This window comes from Lissotriton vulgaris, chromosome 2_1 (assembly GCF_964263255.1).
Source record: "Lissotriton vulgaris chromosome 2_1, aLisVul1.2, whole genome shotgun sequence".
Lineage (NCBI taxonomy): Eukaryota > Metazoa > Chordata > Amphibia > Caudata > Salamandridae > Lissotriton > Lissotriton vulgaris.
The window spans coordinates 58,351,042-58,374,272 of record NC_141687.1 but is presented as its reverse complement, the minus strand read 5'-3'; the positions used below and the strand labels follow the sequence as shown (position 1 = coordinate 58,374,272).

At 49.3% G+C, this 23,231-nt stretch overlaps 1 protein-coding gene across 1 annotated transcript in view; it reads right to left on the bottom strand.

The window, feature by feature from the left end:
• Positions 1 to 23,231, bottom strand: part of LOC147729552 (sterol 26-hydroxylase, mitochondrial-like) — a 154,967-nt gene that overhangs the window by 24,955 nt on the left and 106,781 nt on the right. The window contains exon 8 of the mRNA XM_086954447.1: positions 23,074 to 23,155. Coding sequence (XP_086810573.1) covers positions 23,074 to 23,155 — 82 coding nt within the window. The remainder of the gene's footprint in view (positions 1 to 23,073; positions 23,156 to 23,231) is intronic.

Below are 23,231 nucleotides of genomic sequence, written 5' to 3'. Positions count from 1 at the left end.
CATAGCACAAACCTAGCTGTAAAGAATCCTCTTTGGGGGGTCTGGAGATGATCTACAAGATTGTGTACATCAAGTGGGGATTACATGGATACATTTAACACACATTTAGAACAAGCATTTGCAATGCAATAGGTCTCGCATTTACGAGAGTTTGAGCTATTGGCATTGTAAATGACAATGCCTTTTATTTTTGTTATCGTTTTTAAAACATAAATAAAAGGCATTGTAATTTACAATGCCAATAGCTTGCACTCGTGTAAATGCAAAACCTATTGCATTGCAAATGCTTGTTTTTTTTAAGGTAGGTGGGTTCAAATAAAGGACGCTACTTACACTGTAGCTAATAGGCCCAGATGTTTGATGAACTTTTATCTATAAATAGTTTGACGATGTTACATTAGAATGTATGTAATGCACCGGATGGGGGGGGGGGATACGAAACCAAAGCACCATTACGTCGTAGGTATGCATTGTATTTGCATTTTACTGTTCACTATCTTCATGCGTAGTACTTCGGTTGTCCTATGGCATCTATGTGTTGCTTATTTAAGCCTGTTCCGTTTTTGCGTTCTAGTAGCCATTTTTGGCGTTCTGGTAGTTGTAGGTTTGAAATTCCTGTTAGAAAGCAGTGCATTAAAGTGCATTAAAGTGACATATTTCAGATGGGGTGGTGGAGGAAGGGAGGGGGTGGGTACCTGTACTACTGCAGTGTTAGTGCAGGCACTGTACAAGTACCAGAATGCAAAGAGTAAAACAACGCTTGGTTCACTTACATGGAACAACGTGCTCCCAATTTGTATCGTGTAAATCCATTACCAAACATTATTAAGGCGTAACGTTTGCAGTCGTCGACTTTATGTTATAGCCAAGTGCAATGAAATATTTTACTGCAACGAATTCAGTTAAAGTGAACTGAGACTGTAATTCCCAGAATGCATCAGCAAGTTGAAGTCCAAACCTGTCGCCATGATATATCCCCGACGACGTGGAATCACATACCAACAGTAATTTAAAAAATAAATAAAACCCGGATCATGCGGTCTAAAGCTCTATCCAGACTTAAGAACAATTGTAAGCTAAGGTGACCAGATGACTCAAATTTCATATGAATACCCGATTTAGAGTCCCAGGCTAGCATTTTGCAAATCTGTGCTTTCTGGGAATCGTAGTTTATATTTGCATCAGTAGTAGACACTGATAAAGACCCATTACATAATGAAGATCTGCACAAAAAGAGCCCTGGGTAGAAAAGTCTTTGGGTCTTTGGGTCAACCTACTTTAACCCTAAACAGGCCATGGTTTATTGCGGACTTTAAGCCACAACCTCAAAACAGCCCCCTAATATAGATCTACAACATGGTGTACATCATCAAGACAACAATCACTGAGAGCTCTCAAGCCTCCCAGACATCCAGTTAAGTTTTTCTCAGCATTCTGGGACTTGTAGTCCTGGTTTTATAATTGGTAAAAATGGACTGTAGATATTTGAATCATACATTCCAACATTTTAAAACTGGAAAGTTGTAGATTTTGGAAAACATTGAGGAGAATGTATTTTCCCCAGTGACATGTAGTGAAGTAGAGGTCATTTTAGGCGGGTGACAGCTAAAATGTTAGCATTCTCTTGGCTTACACAATTGGCAGCCTGTCGCCAGAGCAGGGTCTGTTCGCATGTATGTATGTTGAATGCAAAGAATTCCAGAGGGGGTGAGATATTCACGCGTGGATCTGGGAGCTTGGGCGGCCTGCTCCACGGCTTGCCTTTCAGGAACCTTTGTTACCCGAAGTATTACACCGTGTTTTTTTAATTGTAGTGCTCAACGCCTGCACTCCCAGCTTGCACTGGTGTGTTACACGAAAGCTTTAGGTTCCAAACTATTGTTCTTTTTATCGGCCCTAAAAAATAGAACTTTGGCAAAGAACATCTGAAATACAATTTAGTCACTTTGAGATGCTGATCAAATTGTAATTCAAAGGCAGTATATGTGCTTCAACCACAGACGTGTGCAACAGACACGCACTTTCCTCCCAGGCTGCCCAAACACCTCCTATCTGCGTCCCTCCCCCTGCTCTGATGACGCAGACGAGGCAAGCAGTAACTAGTGAACAGCGGCGGCTCGGCAGCCACAAGCAGGGAGAAGGAATGCAGCCTTCACAGCGGTGGATTACCATATCAAGTGGCGAGGAATGTACCCAAGCGGCTGCTGAAGGTGTGGACCTGAATAGGCACGCGCCGGTTTCCAACGCAACCAGCCCCGACGCAGCAGCCGTATCCTAAAACTAAACGAGCCAGCAGCTGCACCGAGCCTCATCTGCTGGGGGGCACCAGGAGGGTGCAAATGATCAGCATCACTTGAGCCCACCAGCGGGTCAGAGGTCAGCTTTTTGAAAGAAAAAAAAAACCCAGCATCACCCAGCCCTCCTCTCTGATGATGGACTCATCTGCGGCTCAGTGCTGGCTGGCTGGCTGCACCCTCCTCTCTGATGACTGACTCATCTGCGGCTCAGTGCTGGCTGGTTGGCTGCACCCTTCTCTCTGATGACGGACTCATCTGCGGCTCAGTGCTGGCTGGCTGCAGTCTCGGGTGCGCGAGCCAGTCTTCTTCACACCAAAAGAAGCAGTGACACACGGGAACACACAACAAGATGTGCGTACGCACTAATGAAAACGAAACTTAGCGTGGGGGCGGGACTTCCGTCTTGTGCGCGAATCAGCGCCCACGGAGTTCCTGGCCCGAGTAGCAGTGGTGACGCGGGGCTCCCATGCCTGAGGGAGAGCCCCGCTGAGGCTACAGAACACCGGATTGGCGGTAAGTGGGACTGTATTCGGGAGCGGGGGGCGCGTGTGTGTGTGTATGTGTGCGACGGCGGGGGTGTCTCTGTATGCGTGCGTGTGTGTATGTGCGCTCATGTGTGTGTCTCTGGTGAGGTAAGGGGGGGAGCGTGTGTGTATGCAGTGTGTGTATGCGACGGCGGGGGTAGCTTCTCTGTATGTATGGGTGCTCGTGTGTGTGTGTGTGTGTGAGCGAGTGTATGTCTGTCTGTGTGTGTATATGCGCGCTCATGTGTGCCAACTTCAAGAAATGGGAGGGAAGTGCACGGCGCGGCGCGGAACGGAACGTGCGCGCACCCAAATCCGGCAGAAAAGCTCGTAACACCCTCTTGTCCCTAATTCCCCCAGACGGGCGGCTATACGTCTCCAGCTGGAAGCATCCTTCGGATGCAGTACCAGCGAGACTTAAAAAGGTTTGCGCAGAAGCGCACAGTGTTGAGTCTAGGTAGCACCAAGGTCAGGTTTCGAATCTGGATCCCTGGGGAGCAAAGGCGGCAGCTTGAGCTGCTATGCCACATCTCCTCCACAGACAACGGGGAAGACACAGAAGTAAGAAGGAAAAAAGGTAGGGGAGGCAAACGGGGCATAAATGGAACAACAATGAAAGAACAGTTGTGGAATAATCATCCTCATCATCATCTTTGTGATACTGCATCCAGGAAGATCCTGAAAGTTGCCAGCCTGAATTGCAGCAGGAAGCTGTAAGTGAGGCGGACATGAACAATGAAGTCAACCCAAGGATAGTAGATAATGTGGCTACAGAGGGTGTAGAGGGTGGAGGAAGAAAGGGTGAGGGAGGGAGACCCCCCCCTGAAAAAAACAGATCAGTACCTGCTGTCAAAACATAGCAGCTGCTGTGGTGCACCAAGGAGCCTTTACGCAGAGTGCAGGGTGGAGAAGGACATACAGGGTGAGGCTCCAGGGCAGAAGAGGACAGGTGAGAACAGATGGGGGAAGCGCACTGCAAAAAGAAAGAGAAGAACAACCTGGGGCTACGTCACAACAAACTGTGTCGATGGCAACAATAAACACAGAAAAAGAGATGAGCAGCAGGCAATGGCGTGGAAAGGGAAATAGACTACAAAGTGAGAATGAGGCAGGTTCAGACTTGAATTAGAGGTCAGGTGGCACCGTGGCTAAAGTGCCCCCATCACACCAGTTAGCTGGTCTTTGTGGAGCAGCAAAAGTGGAGTTGAAGGAGAGCAGCAAAAGTGGGATAAATATGTGCTCACTGTTTTTTTTGGGGGGGAGGGGGTCTATTGCTACCACTATCCGAAAAAACAAAGTAGTCACTAACCTCTTCAGGAAAGAAACGGCTGGGAATGCTCAAAATTCATCATCCAGCCTCACTTATAAACAGCATACCTTATGGTGAATTGTTACAAGCCGCAGAAACTGCAATACCGATGAAGGTTTCAATAGAGAGCAACAACATGATGCAAAAGATCAAAAAAGAGAGGTTATGCAAATAAATTCTTTCCAAAGCTAGACATAAATTACAGGACAATAAACATGAGGATGTCCTATTTAAAGATAGAAAGGATTCCGTCATAAAACAATCCAACAGCATTCCCAGAATGATTACCACCTTCAACGTAAGATCACACCAGTTTAGAACTATTTAAAAAAAATATTGGGGACTCATTCGGGCTGATCCTGTGATTGGGAAGAGTGTAGGTATTGCCCCTATGGTCACCTACAGAGGAGCAAGATCCATAAAGGGCAAATTGGTGCACAGTTTTCAAACCAATGAGTCTAAAGGGACTTTGTTGCAAGCAAAGGAGGGATTTTACAAATGCAATTCATGTAAGGCATGTAAGCACACGTACAGTTGCATGAGCTTCAAAACTTGGGATGGAAAGGGCAGGATGATTCGCAAATCTATCACCCGTACCACTGATTTTGTAATCTATATCTTAGTGCCCATGTGGCCTCAGTACATAGGTAGTACGAAACTACAATTGAAAAAACATTTTGGAACATAACTAATTTGGATTTCAATTATCTTGTAGACTGACATTTTTACAACACACATAATAGAGATTGGACATTGCTTATATTCTTTAGGGTAGACCGTATAATAAAAAGCATACGAGGTGGTGACAGAGAGAAGCAGTTGTGTATACTTGATATGCATACCAAAATAACATTGGGCATGAATACGGAGGAAGAACTGGCAACACATATAGGAGTATGATCCTCCCCAATGCTCTGAATATCTGGACATCATTGCATTACTTACAGTATTTCTAATGGAAACTCATGTGATTTTTTTTCATGTATATAAAAAATATTTTCCTTTGTACTATTTCAAATGTTTTTCTTTAGGGTTTCACATCACGACATATACCACATTTAATTATGATCTCACAGTGACATTGATCAGGTTATTGGGGCACTTGCACAACATTGTAATAATAGTAATCTCATTACGAGACATTAGAAATCATGTTTCCCTATTGGATATTCATCCGATTTAGGAGAAAGTTTTTCGGTTTGTTCCGAGGATATTTGATATATGGAGGACAATCAGTACAATAATTGGAGCAGATTGATTGACGGATATATGGGGAAAATCGAAACATGATATGATTCTAATGTCTTAGGATCTTAAAAATGTGTGGTTATAATGTTATCACTTAGGGCACTATCTGGATAAATTGAATGGATTAAGATATAGTTTGTTTTTTTCATTTATTTCCCAGAAATTACGATAACGATTGAAAAGTTACAAATTGCACTAAAAAGAAGTCTTTTTTCCATATTTATGATTTGTTTATATGGAAAGAAATTATGTGGTTGTAGTTAGTTTTAATTACAATGTCTATGTACATACACCTTGTTTTCATGTATTGAATGTGAATTCTCATTAAGGGAGGGCGTGGCTTGGAGCCACGGATGGCAGCCGCCTAACTCACGAGCTCCGTCACTGAGCCCATAATTATCCTGTTTAGCAGACTCCCCGAACCCCCCAGACTCACTCAAGGTGCATGTGAGGGGGTCCAGACCACTCGACAAACTTTTGGAGTGTTTTCTTGGCGGACGACCCGAGAACTGGAGCTTGGAAGTCCGAATGCCGTAGCTCAAAATGGCGGACTAGCGGAGTGCAGAGCAGCTTGAGAGAGCCGAGAGAGATCGACCACCGGCGCTCGCCTGGAGCAGGCAGTGGCCGACAGGGAGAAGCAGTGGAGGAACCATATTGCGGAGCTGCTGCGGCCAGAGTGGACAGGAACCGGATCGGCCGTCCCCCCTGCTGTCGTGCGACGTTGGGCAGAGGCGGCGGCGGGTACGAGGAGCCCAAACAGGAGCCACTGAAGCGAGGGATACGGCCATTGAAGAACCAGACCGCGCGACTGCTGGCCCGCACGCCCGCCGGCGGTAGCGCTGCTGGGGCACCCTTGGCGCGCAAGCCAACCGGGCTGAGGGACGTACATGCCAGTGGAGCTCTGACCAGGGGAACCAGAGGGTCCGGCTCCTCCCGAGCTCGTACCACGGCCCCGTGAGGACGTGAGCCTGATCTTGCCTGCCGGTGGTGGTGAGAGGGGAGCACGGCATGTTTGGGTGCGCTTCGACCGGCCCGCATAGCCCCGAGGGGGGGCTACGCTCCTGAATAATCCGGCTAAAGACACAGTGGGAAAGAACTGGTGCGCTGTCCTGATGACCGGGCGAGGCGCTCGCCACGTATGCGACCTGGCCTTGTGCCCACCGGACGCTTCTGAGAACATGCCACAGCTGGGGACACGCGCTTGCTAACGCTGGAGCAGATGGCGACACGGTACGGAGGAAGAGAGGCCGTGGGGGGGTGCCTGTTGCGGTGGTGGCTGGCGGCGTGCTGGGACCCCACGAGGTTCTGGACGAAGAGGAGAGGGTGCTGATGAACGTGGGCACTTCTGAGAGGGGAGGCACAACAGTCTATGGACAGCCGAGCAAGGAGAGGCCTGCAGCCCTGCTGTGTCCCCTGGCGAGCCCAGCCCTACTGGTGACCGGACGGCTGTGATCCTGTGAAGGTGGGTCTGCAACGGTGATTTACTGGCAATAGGGTTGATGTGCTCGGACGCCGCTGCGCAGGAAACCAGAACTGGAGAGACCTTCCTCATCTAGTGGAGTGGGGAATAGAGCAGTGGCAGGCACCTCGTCCACGCCTACTGGTTTACAGAGTTGCTTAGCTGACTTCCTGTCCTGCAGGCTAGAGGAAGGGAGCGCACTACTAGAAGGTGAGACCGGGGACCGGAGGACGACCCTCGCTGGGGAGACGCGAGACGCCAGCGCGGGCACAGCCACTGGGGCAAGGACTAGGACAATTGGTAGATACGCTGAAATGGCACAAGTCCAAGACCTCATAGGAGGCGGCCGACGAACTACCCTGGTTGGCAGGTGGTGTGCGCCCACGCCCATTGACACTGGGCGACCCTAAGAGATATTGAAACTAGAAGCGGCCACTGCTATTACGGCGATCCACCATGGGGAAACTCAAAGGCAAGAAGGAAGGCATACAACCACAATCAGATACGGAGCTATCGGGACAAGGCGAGGATGAAGAACAGGACCCACCATGCGACCCGCGCCTGCAATCGCAGGTAGATAAAACCTTAGAGGAAATAGTGGACACCAAGGCGACGCTAAAACAGGACATAGCACAAGTGGCCTCGGGCCTGGGCCTCTTACGAGCAGACCATGGCAAGCTTGCGGATAGAGTGGCAGCGGTGGAAGATACGCTCCAATCCGTGGGACCGAAGCAGACTGCCCTCACGGCTGCCATGGCTGATGTCCTGGATAGAGTTGAAATGCTGGAGAAAAGGGCGGAGGAGGCAGAAGGGCGCAATCATCGGAACAACATCTGTATAGTGGGCCTGCCAGAAAAAACGGAGGGGAAGGACATGGTGGAGTACCTGGAGAACTGGCTCAAGACTATGGTAGCCCCGGAAGGCCTGTCAACCTTCTACACGCTAGAAAGAGCCCACAGGATGCCCGCTCAGCCGCCTCCACAGGGACGACCCCCGTGACCGGTGGTAGCAAGATTATTGCACTATCTTGATAGGGACCTTCTGCTCCAGAGAGCGCGCACGCAGGGCACCTACCAGGTGGGAAACAGTAAGGTGAACATTTTTCCGGACTACACCTACGAAACGCAGCAGTGCAGGTCCTCCTTCCTGGCCGTTAAGAGAGAATTAAGGAGCGAGGGTCTCCAATATTCGCTGCTGTTCCCGGCCAGGCTGCGAGTCATTGTGGATGGCTCAACAACTTTCTTCGACACCCCGGAAGAAGTGTGGACGTGGCTCGAACTGTACAGAGCGGGTAAGGATGGAGCAGACCGGGCTACACGGGTCCCCGCGGACCCACCACAGCGGAGGAAATCAAGGAGGCTCCGACGCCGCAAAGTGAGTCTGAAGGGACCATTGGCGCAGGACACTGAGACGGAGCGGCGATTGGCGCTGGAGACGGTGCTGGCGCTGTTGGGCTCGGGGAGCCAGCAGTCTCCGGGGCGAGCGGACTCTAACAAAGACAATGAAGAATCGGATGCCGAGCAGTCAGAGGCGGACAGCACGCAACTGCCGAAGGTCACACCAGCCACAGCGGATGGGATGCTGGATGAGGGCTAAGACAGACAAGAAAATGCCCGAGATGGACTGTTCTGATTGGGCCGGACTCATGCCCACAGGTTTGATGTATGACTGGGGAATATGATGATGGTGAGAGGCGACTGAGGAAATGAGGGACAATATTTACACAACTCCACAGAGGAAGGTGGGTTGTTGAACTGCTACTGGCGCACTCCCATGGGTATCTCTTGCCGGGAAAGTTTGGCTGTGCACTGTCTGGGGGGGGAGGGGACTTGCGGAGAGACCTGTTTATAATGGGCTCGAAGGGACACTGCCAAAATAGAAACTTAGTGGCGGCTGCCCATTGGTAACCAACCCCCCTCTTTGCCCATAAGGCTTGCCCAGTCTCTACTGTTGGGCCTCACAGTTGTTGACAGTTGTCATGGTTTAGATGGGAACTAGATGGGTGCTCCTAGGTCCTGTTCTTAGGGGGGTGGGGGGATTAGGGCGGTTGGGGAAAAGTTGGGGAGGGGCCATCACCGACGCGACAGCGAAATCATGTTCTTGTTCGCACAGAATGTTATGGGATAATGGCTGATTCAACTAATTTTAAATGTGTAACCTGGAATGTGAGGGGGCTTCACACTATGACCAGGAGTCATAAAGTTCATGCTTATTTAATCCGTAGGGGAGTTCACATTGCGCTGCTTCAGGAAACACACTTAACAAAGGCTGAGGGTATAGCGCTGCACCGTAGGTGGAGAGGCCAAGTATACAACACCACATACTCTGCATTTGCTAAGGGGACGTTAATTAGGATCAGGGCGGGAGTGCCTTTCCAACTGACTAGGCAAACAGTAGACCCTGAGGGTAGATATTTAGCCATTGAGGGGAAATTGAGAGGCAGGGACATTGCCTTTTGCAGTATATATGCACCCAATGTTGATCAATTGAACTTCCTGGAGAGGATATCTGGAGCTCTGGGACAGTACCTAGCGAATCCTCTAGTAATGGGCGGGGATTTCAACTCCGTCACAGATGTTACTATGGACAGATCTCACCCACCACTGGCTGACTCCCCGACATACCGCTTGTCCAAAGGTAGACTGGACTGGCAGGTGCGCTGGGGATTGATAGACGCCTGGCGCGTGCAGCACCAGAGAGACCGGGATTACTCTTATTTCTCTAGTATGCATGAGCTGCACATGCGTTTAGATGCAGTGTTCTGCTCCCCGACAGTAGCGCCCGCTATTGTACGCACTGAATATCTAACTAGAACAATATCGGATCATAACCCACTGCTAGTTACGATGGATTGGATGGCCGGGATCTCATGTGTCCCTACTTGGAAATTATGTCCTGAAACATTAGATGACCCGCTTTTTCAAGCCACACTGGAAGAGGGGATAACGCAGTACTTCATGGAAAACGCTGGTACGACAGCGACGAGGGCGACAGAATGGGACGCTTTTAAAGTGGTTATTAGGGGCCTCTGCATTGGAAAATATGCAGGTGTACGGAAAGTACTCCTGGGGGACCTGGATAAAGCGGAGTCTAAACTTCGAGAGGCAGAGGTAGCAAGACCTGGCCACCCTGAATTCCAGGAGGAGGTCTGAACAGCTAGTGTAGCAGGGTTTCCGTTCTCTCACAGAACTGTGCATAGAGATCTAGAACCTCAGTGAGTTAGGATGATCCAAAACTCATCTCAGTATCAGAAATCCCCTTACCTAGCTAGCTACAGTGTCTCATGGCTCATTATGGAATGATCCATGTCTTAGACAAACCAGAACATGAACTTTAGAATACCTCAGGAATCGTGGAACACATGAACACTCTTTCGTTATATAATCATTTCAAACCAAAACTGAGAGTCAAAGAACACAAGTGCAAGTTTGAAATATTTATTATTCAATGCAAAGTTCTCAAACGCAGTATCTTGTATAATACCAAAATGCAGATTATAAAAATCATAGTCAGCAGCATAGTCACTAATCCATAGTAAGCAAAAGGTGATAACATGTTATAATGCAAAATCTATAGAAATCTATATCACCTATATTTCGCGCACCCTATCTAGCATATTATTTTATATCTAAGAAGGTCTCATTCGGGCTTTCGCAGGGCGGCCCCATACCTCTCAATGTCAGTAGGAGCAGATCACATCAACAGCTACCAGCTCTCTTCATGCGCAGCACCAAGTGTGTGTGTTCATTCCGTGTAACTCTATCTTAAACCCGCGTAGAGCCCAAAATGTTGGCATCAACATTATTTGTGTTATGTCTAATGTGGTGCGAGGATCAGGCCTCCCAGCAACCTTGTGTTAGGTTAATCTTAGAGTGTGCAGCTCTCAGTGTGCAGACAGTTGTACCAAGTGTACCAGGCAAAGCTGATAGCATAGAAATAACATATTATTCTCAAATAAACCACCTCACCGCTTCTAGGGTGAAAGCGACAACAACAAGGATGTGTCGTGTGCAAAACTGAAGCCGAAGGCAAAACGGCTGTTTAAACATGTAATACACTCATGCTAACTTAACGCAATATATGTAATGAAGTATCCATATGACACTAGAGAGGAGGTAGCAGTTGAGGTAGAACGTTTGCGCAGCTTCGACCATAAAGCGTACATGATGAGAGAGCATGCAGAGGGCGACAAAGCAGGGACTCTGCGGGCTTGGCTGGCTAACCCCGCGAAGAGGAGCTCCTCTATCCTAGCTCTAACAACAGAGGAGGGAGATATGGTCCATACTCAAAATGAAATCTTGCAGGGTTTCAAGCTCTATTATGAGGCACTCTATAAAAGCAAACTGGAGGCCGGCGACCCTGCTGTTGACATCTTCTTGGAGGAGCTGACTCTGCCGGGGTTAGACGAAGAACAAAGACTTGGGTAAAGACATAGAGCTTGGGGAAATTCGGGGTGCCATTAAGCGTATGGCCCGTAATAAAACTCTGGGGTTAGATGGATTACCCATAGAATTTTATGGAAAATATGTTGATATACTGGCGCCAAGACTCCAAGAAGTTTATAAAGAGGCTAAGGAGGCAGGACAGTCGCCCCAATCGATGCGTGAAGCGCTGGTGATTCCACTGCTGAAACCGGGGAGGGAAAGAGAAGCTATGGCCTCATATAGACCATTGTCGATGTTAACCACCGACTACAAGATACTGAGCTTACTAGCAGCCCGCTTGTTGCCTCATATGACCACATTGGTCCATGATGATCAAGCTGGCTTTATACCAACGCGGAACACTACTGCGAACATCAGGAGATTAGTGCGATTACTAGACGATGATCACTCGGAGAAACACAATTCAATGATACTATCAGTAGATATTGAGAAAGCCTTTGACAGTCTTGAATGGGAGTATCTATACAAAGTTTTAGATCGCTTTGGTTTAGGAGAGGGCTACTTACAATGGACGAAGGTTCTCTATACGTCCGCGGTGGCCAGAGTGAGAATTGGATCTCTGATATCGTCACAATACCCAGTGGAGCGAGGGACGAGGCAAGGATGCTCGTTGTCCCCACTACTGTTCGCCTTGGCGATCGAGCCTCTGGTGATTGACCTTAGGACAGGGAGGCATTACCGGGGTTTGGGGAGCAGAGTCGGGCAACAATACGTGTCACTCTACGCGGACGACCTACTGCTCTTCCTAGAAGATGCTGACAGGGCATTGACGGGGGCCGAAAATCTGCTCTCCAGGTTTGGGGGAGGGGGTCTAGGGCTCGAGAGTCAATTGGTCCAAGACATGTCTGTTCCCGGTAAGGGAAGGAGAGACTAAACCACACTTGGCCCGAGCGGTGTGCTGGGAACCCACCTGCTTGAAATACTTGGGTGTGCACATCTATCACACGGCGGCGGACATGCTGGAGGGGAACGTGGGTCGAGGCGTGAGGGCGCTGAAGGGTAGCATGGCATTCTGGGCCACGTTCCCTTTATCGGTAGCGGGCCGCATAGCCCTCTTAAAAATGGTGGTACTCCCCCGTTTCTTGTATTATTTCCGAACGCTACCAGTGTGGATACCTAGCTCCACCTTCAAATTGCTGAAGTCCCTCATAGTGTCTTTTCTCTGGGATACAGGCAGACGTAGAGTGGCACAGGCGACACTTATACGACCCAAAGCTGAAGGTGGACTAGCGGTACCGGACTTTGAACTGTACTACCTCGCTGCTCAGTTGCAGATCTTCACACAAGAAATAGAGCCTGAATTTAGAGGACCGGAACACCAGAGGGATAAGGGGACACCACGCCCTTTCCTATATAGCTCTGCAACAGAAACTAGACCTCAGGGATCTTCTCACAGAGGAGAAAACAATCAGACTCTGTTGGAATCGCACTCAACGCAGAGCAGGAGTGTTACACCCATATGCTCCCGAGATACCGCTTGGGATGCTTACGGCGTTGCCACACGGTGGGGACTGGTCGCGACTACAAAGCAGGGAGGACGCTGGGGTGCAGATGGTAGGCGACTTGTATGAGGACGGGGCCATGCTGCCCTACCAGGCTGTCCAAGAAAGATTTGACTTGCCGAGCGGTGATTTCTTATTGCACATGGCGGGGACTAGAGCGATTCAGGCACACTGGAAGGAAGGACTAGTGGAACCTAAGACATCGATGGCCTGCCAATACACTACGATGGCAGCAGGGACCTTTAAAGCGGTCACGTGCTTGTATTCTAGAATGCTCAATGAGAGCCTACCGCCATTGGATGCATTGAAAGGAAAATGGGAAATAGACCTAGGCAAGGACATCCCTGAGACGGCCTGGACACAGATAGTGAGACGAGCCTGGAAGAGTTCGAGGAACGTCAGATTCCAACTAGTGCACTCCATAGAGCATACCTGACGCCGGGGAAAATGCGAAAATATTTTAAGGTTGAAGAGGCGGCGTGCCCCAGGTGCACGATGGCGTGGGCAGAACTAGACCACATGCTTTGGTCCTGCCCAGCGATGGGGCTTTACTGGAAAGAAGTGGGTGACACCCTAAATACGATAACGGAGAGGGGCTTGGAGTTTGACAGGGCTCTTTGTATGTTGCACTGGTTTGCCCACATGTCCAAAAATAAAATCACGAGTAAATTTATAGATCTGGGTCTCATACTGGCAAAACGAGAAATCACGAGGCACTGGAGGGTAGCGGTGGGGCCCTCCAGCCATAGATGGAGGGGGGAGTTCCTGAAGTGGGCTTCCGGGGAAAGCGCGCTGAAATTCCAGTTGGCGCGTAGGCGAAAAAACGACAGGGCGCTAGAGGCTGCAGCGGTGTGGGAAGCATTAGTGCAGGCACTACGAGACTGCAACCCACATGTCGACTAAGGGGAGCAGATCACTGATGGAGGGGAGTCCCAACCATGACAGGTGCCACACAGACTAACCCATAGTCATACCTGGAAACGACTGTCAATAGAGAATATGCACGATGGATCGCGTCGGGGGTGGGAAGTTAGGGAGGGAAGTTGTTACCATTGGTGCAATAGGGACAGAGTCATGCAATGAAAGGTTGTTATTATTTCCGGGGCATTGATAGTGTGACCCTATTATAATGTCGATTAATGTTATGTTATGTTATGTTAATAACATTTATTAGGCGCAACAGCTGCCCCAGCGAAGGGGCGTCCTGGCGCCAGATCATATGCAGCAACATAACAGATCAAAAGCTGAACAAGGGGGATATTTAACTGACCGAGGTAAATAGGTGAGTTTTAATGGCCCGTCTAAAAAGAGTTAGGCTGTTAATGGCGCGGATTTGAACAGGGAGAGAATTCCATAAGTCCGCCGCCATCACACGGAAGGAACGACCTCCCATCCTACTGAGCCTGAACCTAGGCTTGTTCGCCAGAAACTGGGCTTCTGATCTAAGAGATCGTGTAGGGACATAAAAAGAGATAAGGCCTGTCAAGGCCGGGGGAGAAGACAGTTTTAAAATCTTGAATGTCAGGCAGAGAGCCTTGAATTTGATTCTCTGTCTGACCGGAAGCCAGTGCAGAGAGGCCAAGACAGGAGAAACCGAACATCGTCTTGGGAGGCCGACAATGGCCCGTGCAGCAGCGTTCTGCACCCTCTGGAGCCTAGTCGCCTCCGCCTGGTTGACTCCAAGGAGTAGGGCACTCCCATAGTCTATCCGAGACAGGATGGAGGCCTGCACCACCAGTTGACGTGTGGGAGGATCGAAAAATTTGAGGACAGGTCTGAGTCCTCGCAGAATACCATGACAGGTAGCTGCTGTCTTTTTCGTATGGCTGGTGAAAGAAAGGTTAGAGTCCAGCCAAACTCCCAGATTTTTGACTACGTCAACTGGAGTGGGCAACGCCCCCAGTTCGAGAGGCCACCACTGGTCTCCCCAGAGTTCCGCCTGCTTCCCCACAATCAGGACCTCGGTTTTCTTGGCATTGAGCTGTAAGCAGTTGTTGCGCATCCAGCTCGCCACAGCTATCAGTCCCGCCTGGAATCTGGGTGCAGTCACCTCAGGGTTCCCACTGAGTGTCACCGCCAGCTGCGTGTCATCGGCATACGATGTCATCGTAAGGCCATACTGCCTGACGACAGCAGCCAGCGGTTTCACATACAGGTTGAATAAGGTGGGACTGAGGGCAGAGCCCTGAGGGACTCCCAGATCCAAAGAGTGGTATGAGGACTGGCCAGGTGGAATGGCTACCTTGAAAAACCGGTCCGAGAGGAATGAGCGGAACCACGCGAGGGCTTTCCCGACTATCCCTACCTCCTCCAGGCGTCGCAACAGGATGTCATGAGACACCGTGTCGAACGCGGCGCTCAGGTCCAACAATAAAAGCGCCGCGGTCTGCCCCGCATCCAGCACTGTCCGCAGATGCTCGATCATGAAGAGCAGAGCCGTTTCAGTGCTGTGCTGAGCACGAAACCCATTTTGACTCTCGTCTAAGATATTATTGCGCGAGAGGTGGGCAGACAGAGTGGTATTGACGTGAGCCTCAGTGACCTTGGCGGTCCAAGGCAGGAGGGAGATGGGCCGGTAGTTCTCCGGAAGCAAGGGGTCAGAATTCGGTTTTTTCAGAATGGGCTTGACCACAGCCTGCTTCCAGGATAACGGAACTACACCCTCGCTGAGGGAGAGATTAATAAGCTCCAGTATAGGCTCACGACAGAGGGGCGGGAGGGAGGCGAAAAGTTCTGGCTTCAGAGGGTCTAAGGGAGAGCCCGATTTGATTTTGAGGCTTAGGGTGTCAAATACCTCATTCGACATAGTCGGCAGGGTTGACAGGGTTTCCGACACCAAGACTTCTACGTCGCTAGGAGCATCCCCGGGGGCAGCTGGTGCAAAGCCTCGGTAGATTTTCTGTACTTTCTCGACGAAAAAGGATGCTAGGCTTTCACAGTGCGAGTCTGTACAGATTTCTTGCGAGGTGGCCCGTTTCCCCATCAGATCCTTAAGTACCTTAAAGATCAACTTAGAGGGGTTGGGGCTGTTGGAAAACTCAGCTGCATAATATGCGGCCCGGGTTTGACAGATAGCTCCTGTATGCTTCACGGTTGGGGGTTTTCTTTTGCTTGACTCTTGCGTAGACATGATGGCAGCTATTGTGTAACGATTTCTGTATGTTTTGAACAAAAACCTATAAACTACGTTTATATAAAAAAATGAATTCTCATTAAGAATATTTATATGTACACAGTTCTTTTTTTCTGATGAAGAGAAAACTTTAAGTCCATTGATGATGCAATACATATTGATTTGGAATTCTGAGTTAGTTATGTTAACTTGACAAAGGCTGGTCCGTCTGAAACGCATTGTTCTTCACGAATAAAACACTGTGGATTCAATCGGTGTGCCGCTTTTCTCGTCTTTGGTCATGGTATTTATGATATATATATATATATACACTGAGGTGTGCCGTCTCCTCGAGAAAATAAAGATACACTGCTCACCTGCACCTGAGGTCTCCTCTCTTCTTCCTGCGCTATCCAGGACTGGGCTCCGGGCGAGAGGTAGCGGGGATATATATATATATGTATATGTTCTATAACTAGGAATTCTAAACTGGGCGCTTTGCCTGAATGCATGTTCTGGCAGTAGAAGTACAGGGTATATATATATATAAATGCTTTGATTGATTGATTGATTATCCTCGGAGCAGGCCTGTATATGTTCTATAACTAGGAATTCTAAACTGGGCGCTTTGCCTGAATGCATGTTCTGGCAGTAGAAGTACAGGGGGTGTAAAGCGCCCAGTTTAGAATTCCTAGTTATAGAACATATACAGGCCTGCTCCGAGGATAATCAATCAATCAATCAAAGCATTTATATAGCGCACTACTCACCCGGAGGGTCTCAAGGCGCTAGGGGAGTGGGGGTCCGCTACTGCTCGAACAGCCAGGTCTTGAGCTGCTTCCTGAAGGCAAGGTGGTCCTGGGTCAGGCGGAGGTGGGACAGGAGGGAGTTCCAAGTCTTGGCGGCCAGGTAGGAGAAGGACATTCCTCCTGTGGTGGCTCTTCGGATGCGGGGGACGGCGGCGAGGGCGTGGCCGGTCGATCGAAGCTGGCGTGTGGGAGCGTAGAAGTTGAGGTGGCTGTTGAGATATCCTGGGCCTTGGTTGTGTAGGGCTTTGTGTGCGTGGGTGAGGAGACGGAAGGTGGTTCTCTTGTTGACCGGGAGCCAGTGCAGATCTCTCAGGTGTCCGGGGATGTGGCTTTGACGGGGGATGTCCAGGATGAGTCGTGCTGAGGCGTTCTGAATCAGCTGGAGCCTCTTCTGGAGTTTGGCGGTGGTTCCGGCGTAGAGGGAGTTGCCGTAGTCCAGACGGCTGGTGACGAGGGCCTGGGTGACCGTCTTCCTGGTCTCTGTGGGGATCCACCGGAAGATCTTACGTAGCATGCACAGGATGTTGAAGCACGACGAGGAGACGGCGTTGACTTGTCTGGTCATGGAGAGGGAGGAGTCCAGGATGAAGCCCAGGTTGCGTGCGTGGTCTGTTGGTTTGGGTGCGCTACCCAGGGCGGGGGGCCACCAGGAGTCGTCCCAGGCGGAGGGTGAAGATCCCAGGATGAGGACTTCCGTCTTGTCCGAGTTCAGTTTCAGGCAGCTGTTCATCATCCACTTGGCTACGTCTGTCATCCCTTCGTGTAGGTTGGCTCTGGCGGTGGCAGGGTCGTTGGTGAGGGAGAGGATCAGCTGGGTGTCGTCGGCATAGGAGATGATGTTGAGGTTGTGTTGGCGTGCAGTGGCTGCGAGGGGGCTCATGTAGATGTTGAAGAGGGTTGGGCTGAGCGAGGAGCCTCGAGGAACGCCGCAGATGACTTCGGTGGCTTCTGATCTGAACGGGGGGAGGCGGACTCTGTGTCCTTCCGGCGAGGAACGAGATGATCCATTCCAGTGCCTTCACCTGGATTCCAACGTTGCTGAGGCGCTGCACTAGGGTACGGTGGCAGACAGTGTCGAAGGCCGCAAAGAAGTCTAGGAGGATGAGGGACGCTGTTTCTCCATTGTCGAGCAGGGCTCGGATGTCATCGATGGCTGCGATCAGGGCGGTCTCGGTGCTGTGGTGTGCCCGGAAGCCAGACTGCGAGAGGTCGAGGGATCCGTTCGTCTCGAGGAAGGCGGCCAGCTGCTTGTTGATGGTCTTCTCGATGACTTTTGCAGGAAACGGGAGCAGCGAGATGGGGCGTGGGTCCTGAGGTCGGTGGGGTCGGCTGATGGCTTCTTTAGTAGAGCGCTGAGTTCGGCGTGCTTCCAGCTCTCCGGGAAGGTAGCGGTGTCGAAGGAGGTGTTGATGATATCCCGCAGGTGGGTGCGATGACAGAGTCGGCCTTGTTGAAGACGTGGTGAGGGCAGGGGTCGGTCGGAGATCCGGAGTGGATGGAGTTCATCGTGCGGACGGTGTCTTCGGTGCTGATCGGGGACCAGGCGCGGAGGGTGGTGGTGGGGGGCGGTGGTTAAGTCATGGCGTGCGTCGGTTGAGTGCTGAAGCTGTTGTGTATGTCCGCGATCTTGTTGTGGAAGTAGGAGGCGAGGGAATTGCAGAGGTCTTGTGAAGGGGTGATGTTGTTGTTTCCGGCGTTGGGGTTGGAGAGCTCTTTAACGATGTTGAAGAGTTCCTTGCTGTTGTGTGCGTTGTTGTCCAGTCGTTCCTTGCATGCAGTTTTCTTGGTGGCGTGGATCAGTTGGTGGTGTTTTCGGGTGGCGAGCTTGAGGCCAGTCATGTTGTTCGGTGTTGGGTCTCTGCGCCAGGCTTTCTCGAGGGCTCGGCAGTTCTTCTTGGAGCTCTTGAGTTCGTCGGTGAACCATGGGGCTTTCTTGCTGCCGGGTCTGCTAGGCGGGGTCTTCAGAGGGGCGAGGTCGTCTGCGCAGTTGCTGATCCACTTCGCGAGGTTGGTGGCCGCCTGGCTTGGGTTCGTTGCTCTGGTGGGAGGGTTCTTGCTCAGGGAAGTCGCGAGCTGGTCGGCTGTGATCTTGTTCCAGCTTCTGCATGCAACCTGTTGCTGGTGGATCGTGGTCCTTCTGAAGCTGAAGTGGACGCAGCTGTGGTCCGTCCAGTGGAGTCCGGTGGCGTGGCTGAAGGTGATGTCCTTGCTGGATGAGAACACGGGTCGAGTGAGTGTCCGGCGTGGTGGGTGGGGGTGGTCACCAGCTGCTTGAGACCGAGGTTGGCGAGGTTGTCCAGCAGGGTGGTGGTGTTGCGGTCGTTGTTGTTCTCCAGGTGGAAGTTGAGGTCCCGGAGGAGGATGTAGTCAGCGGAGGGGAGGGCTTGCGGGCTGATGAAGTAAACGATGTCTTCGCTGACTTGTGTGCGTGGTCCCGGGGGTCTGTAGATGAGGGTGCCTCTGACTGCACTGTATCACGGAACATAGATTAGTGAGGAAAGTCTGCATTGGGATTAATTTACAGTCCTCTCTCCCACCAAGGACCCCACCACCACCAGGCTCAACTTCCAAGAAGGGATGCAGGACGTCACATCCTGGATGAACAACAGCTACTGAATCTCAACGTAGAGAAGACGGAAGTCCTCATACTCGGAACCCCCCCGTCAGCATGGGATACCGCTTGGTGGCCCACCGCCCTCGGCAGCCCCCTAAGCCCCATGGACCATGCCAGAAAAATTTGCATGGTACTCAACTCCTCCCTCTCTAAGAACAAGCAGGCCAAAAACGTTGTCTCAAGCTGCTTCAACACCCTCTACATCCTCCGAAAGACCTTTAAATGGACCCCCTCCGCCCCCCGAGTCAAGGAAATCGTTTACTCATACACTCATAACATGCAGACTATACTGCGGAAACGCCCTCTACGCCGGCATCAACAAGTCCCTACTCCGCAAGCTCCATATGATACAGAACAGGGCAGCCAAACTCATCCTCACCATCCCCCGACACAAACACATCAGCTAACACCTACGGAACCTCCACTGGATTCCCATCGAGAAAAGAGTCACATTCAAGATACTCACCCACACAACCCAGGACCCCGATACCTCAACGAGAGAACCACCTTCCACTCACATAACAGAAACCTCCACTCCGCCAACCTCGCCTCACAGAACCCCGCGCATCCGCAGAGCCAGAATAGGGGGAAGGGCCTCTCCTATGTCGTGGCCAAGACCTGGAACGATCTCTCTATCAACATCAGACGCGCCCCCTCCCTGAACTCCTCAGGAAGACTCTCAAGACCTAGCTCTTCGTCTGAACGGAACTGCTGCTCGCCCCCACCCAGCCCTCCTCCCACCCCAGTGCCTTGAGAACCACACGGTGAGTAGTGCGCTTACATTTCCCCTGATTGATTGATTGATTATGTGGTGATGGATAATTTATACATCTGCAGAAGAAATGTTTGATTTGTCAGATAATTCACTCTGTGATGTGGATACCATATTATCCCTATAGTGAAGGAAACTCCTTTTAGTGCTCCGAGGAATTAGAGGATTTTCCCCTACCTCCCAACTTTCCATCAGGCCCTTTGCTGTGTTCTGGACAAGTACAATCCAGGGGTCCTGGACCGAAGCAGGGAATCGACGCTGGGATGCTTCCGAGTAGCCATGCGCTATATAAGAGCCTTTCAATTTCAATTTCAATCGACTCCGGTGCGCACAATATTGACCACTTGCCAACTTATGAGCAACAGCAGCAGTAATTTGTTTTGGAACTTATGATTCAACACACAAACTACACATTTATATTTATAAGAGGCTGGTTAATGATCCATACAACCTCCCTCTTCTGACTGCAGCAATTACTCTACTTTCTAAAGTTACAAAGATCCAGTGGGAGGTGAATGCAAACTGCAGGTGGGTCTGTGCTAAAGAGAGTGATTGATGTTAACCGCCCCTTAGTCAACCACACCTCTGCACAGTCAAGTTACCGGAACTCTGAAGGGACTCTTCAGGCGGAGCAATGTAGGCCCCACTTGGACCGATATTCAACGGATCTTTGAAGACTGCATGATCCCTCTTGCAGAGAGGCAACACTAAGGCCCACTAAACATCACCTGCTGGTCAGTTTGGCAACTGCAACACCATGGTGGCTAACAAGGGAGAGTCACACCAGGAGTCTAGCTCTTTAGCTGGAAATGCCCAAAAGTTGGGGAAAATTCCACAAGTGTTCCAGCTTTCAGAGAAATACAAAAATATTGCAGTAACTTAGCTTTAGCTGATGCAAAGGAAGGAATGTTATATGGACCATAGGACATAAAACAGATTGTACAAATAGTGCCTCCTTTGGTCTCCAATTCACACATTGACTAAGACCTTTCTGACTTTTTTTTGCCATTTACTGACTGAACACTCTCACTGCCTGCTCATCTGCTCTCTCAACTAACAAGTGCTTAACTCTCTCAGTTGAGACAAATCATCGCATGACCACAAAGACAACTTCCCCTCCATCTTATGAACATGTACAGGGGTTTGAAAACGACGTCATCTAATCATAGGTCAAAATATCCCGGGGATCGAAAGCGGTCACGTGGACCTCCAACCAATCCTCAGCTTCTTCAACAGCGGATGACATCACTAACGCTAATTTAGGTTTACATAATCCAAGCAGGCTGTGCAGACACCCAGAGGTCAACAGGTCCCACAAGCGGGCACCACCGTCTACAGGAATATCGCCTTGACATGGAACTGCAGCCCCCAGGGTACAACATTAAAAACAAACCATCGACGGGACGAGCACTTATTGAAAACTCATTGAATACCAAAATAAAAGATCAATCCTCTAGCCTGGAATTTTGAGATATTTAGATTTAATTTTGTTTGAAAACGAAACTTAACAAAACTTTGAATCTATGCAGTATTTACCGATTAAAAATTATAACATGGTTCAGCATTTCTGCACGTCCATAAGAGGCTCCCAGGTGATTTCTGAACTTAGCAAAATATGAATCCAGCTGCAGTTATCTCTATGTTGACTCCATCCACGTAAAGGTCCTAGATGTCCATGCCCTACATAAGACCTCTGTGGCACAAATAAACGGTATTGTGTCATTTTGACGAACTCCTAAATTTAATAAGTCCGCTTGAAGAAAACAGGCGAATAAAACTGCATTTTAGGGAAAATCTTGTATGACGAAATACCTTCTACAGAAAACATATTTTTTATGGAAAAGGTAAAGGTAGAGAAAGAAAAGGACAGCGCGTTGGAGAAGTTAGAATGGAAATGGATTGGTATACAGGAGAGGGGTATCGTAGAGGAAGAGGAAGGGGTTTGTATATGAAAAATAAGGAAATAAAGCTGGAGCGGGCAGAAGGAAATTGCAAAAATAAATGAGTATAATGGGATGGGGAGTAAAATGAAATGGGAGTAAGTGTTATGGGGTTAAAAAAAGTAAGGTGTTTGTAAAAAGAAATAAGAGGGAGTAAATTAGAAGGGGAAGTGTGTGGTTTTCGAATTTAAAAAATAAGTAAATAGGAGGGGGTAATGATTCTAAAAAGCAAATTAGCCAAACAGAGGAAAAGTAAGGGGTTTGTTAAAAATGTAAAGTGCGGAAGGGAGTAAGGGGTTTGAATGGGAGTTGAGTGGGAAGAGGAATAAGGAGTTTAAAAAACAGGAGCAATATAGGAGTGGGAGTAATGGTTTGAAAAAAATAGAGGTAAAGCAAGAGGGGAAGTAATTTTTCTGATAAAGGGGAGTAAAGAAAGAACTAAAGCTTGTGGAAGTGGAATACAAGTTTGAAAAAAGGCAGTGAAGTGGGAGTAAGGGGTTTGTAAAACATGGGTGTAAAGCAGGAGGCTGAGTAAATGGTTAAAGAAGTTAAGTACAGAGGGAAGTGGAAGTAAGAGGGTTGTAAACAAGGGAGTAAAGAAGAAAGGGGTAAAGGATATGTAACACAGGAAGAATTTTGCGAGGAGTAAGGGGTTTGTAAATAAATAGGAGTATTGTGGGAAGGGAGTAAGAACACTGAGACAAACTGGAGTAAAGAGGGTGGGGGAGAAGTAAAAGGAGAATGAAAGGCAGGTAAGAAAGTCTACAAAACAAAAACAGATTTAAAGGGGTGGGTGTTAAGCCACAAAAAGAAATATAAACATGAAGAAAGTAAAGGTTTTTTAGGAATCACTTTTAGCAGCCTGGTGTTAACCTGGTGAAAGTCATTCCAGAAGAAGAAAAATTTGCCAAGAATGCTTCAACAAAATAAACTTGTCAGACCCATTTTCTACGAGTTCACATATAAAACCTATGGAAATGGAGATTAATCAATAGTAAAATAAAATTCAATAAGTCTTCTGCGTCAACCAATCACAGCTTACCTTTTTGGGGAAGTGGTAGTCGCCTATCACTATGTCTTTCTCAAGAGCAATTCTGGTATTCAACGGCACCACCGGATAGAGTCTAAAAGAAGCAACAAGAAAATCACCTATATAGTCATCCGAGTAATAGTGCACCTGCATGGATGGATGCTTAACTC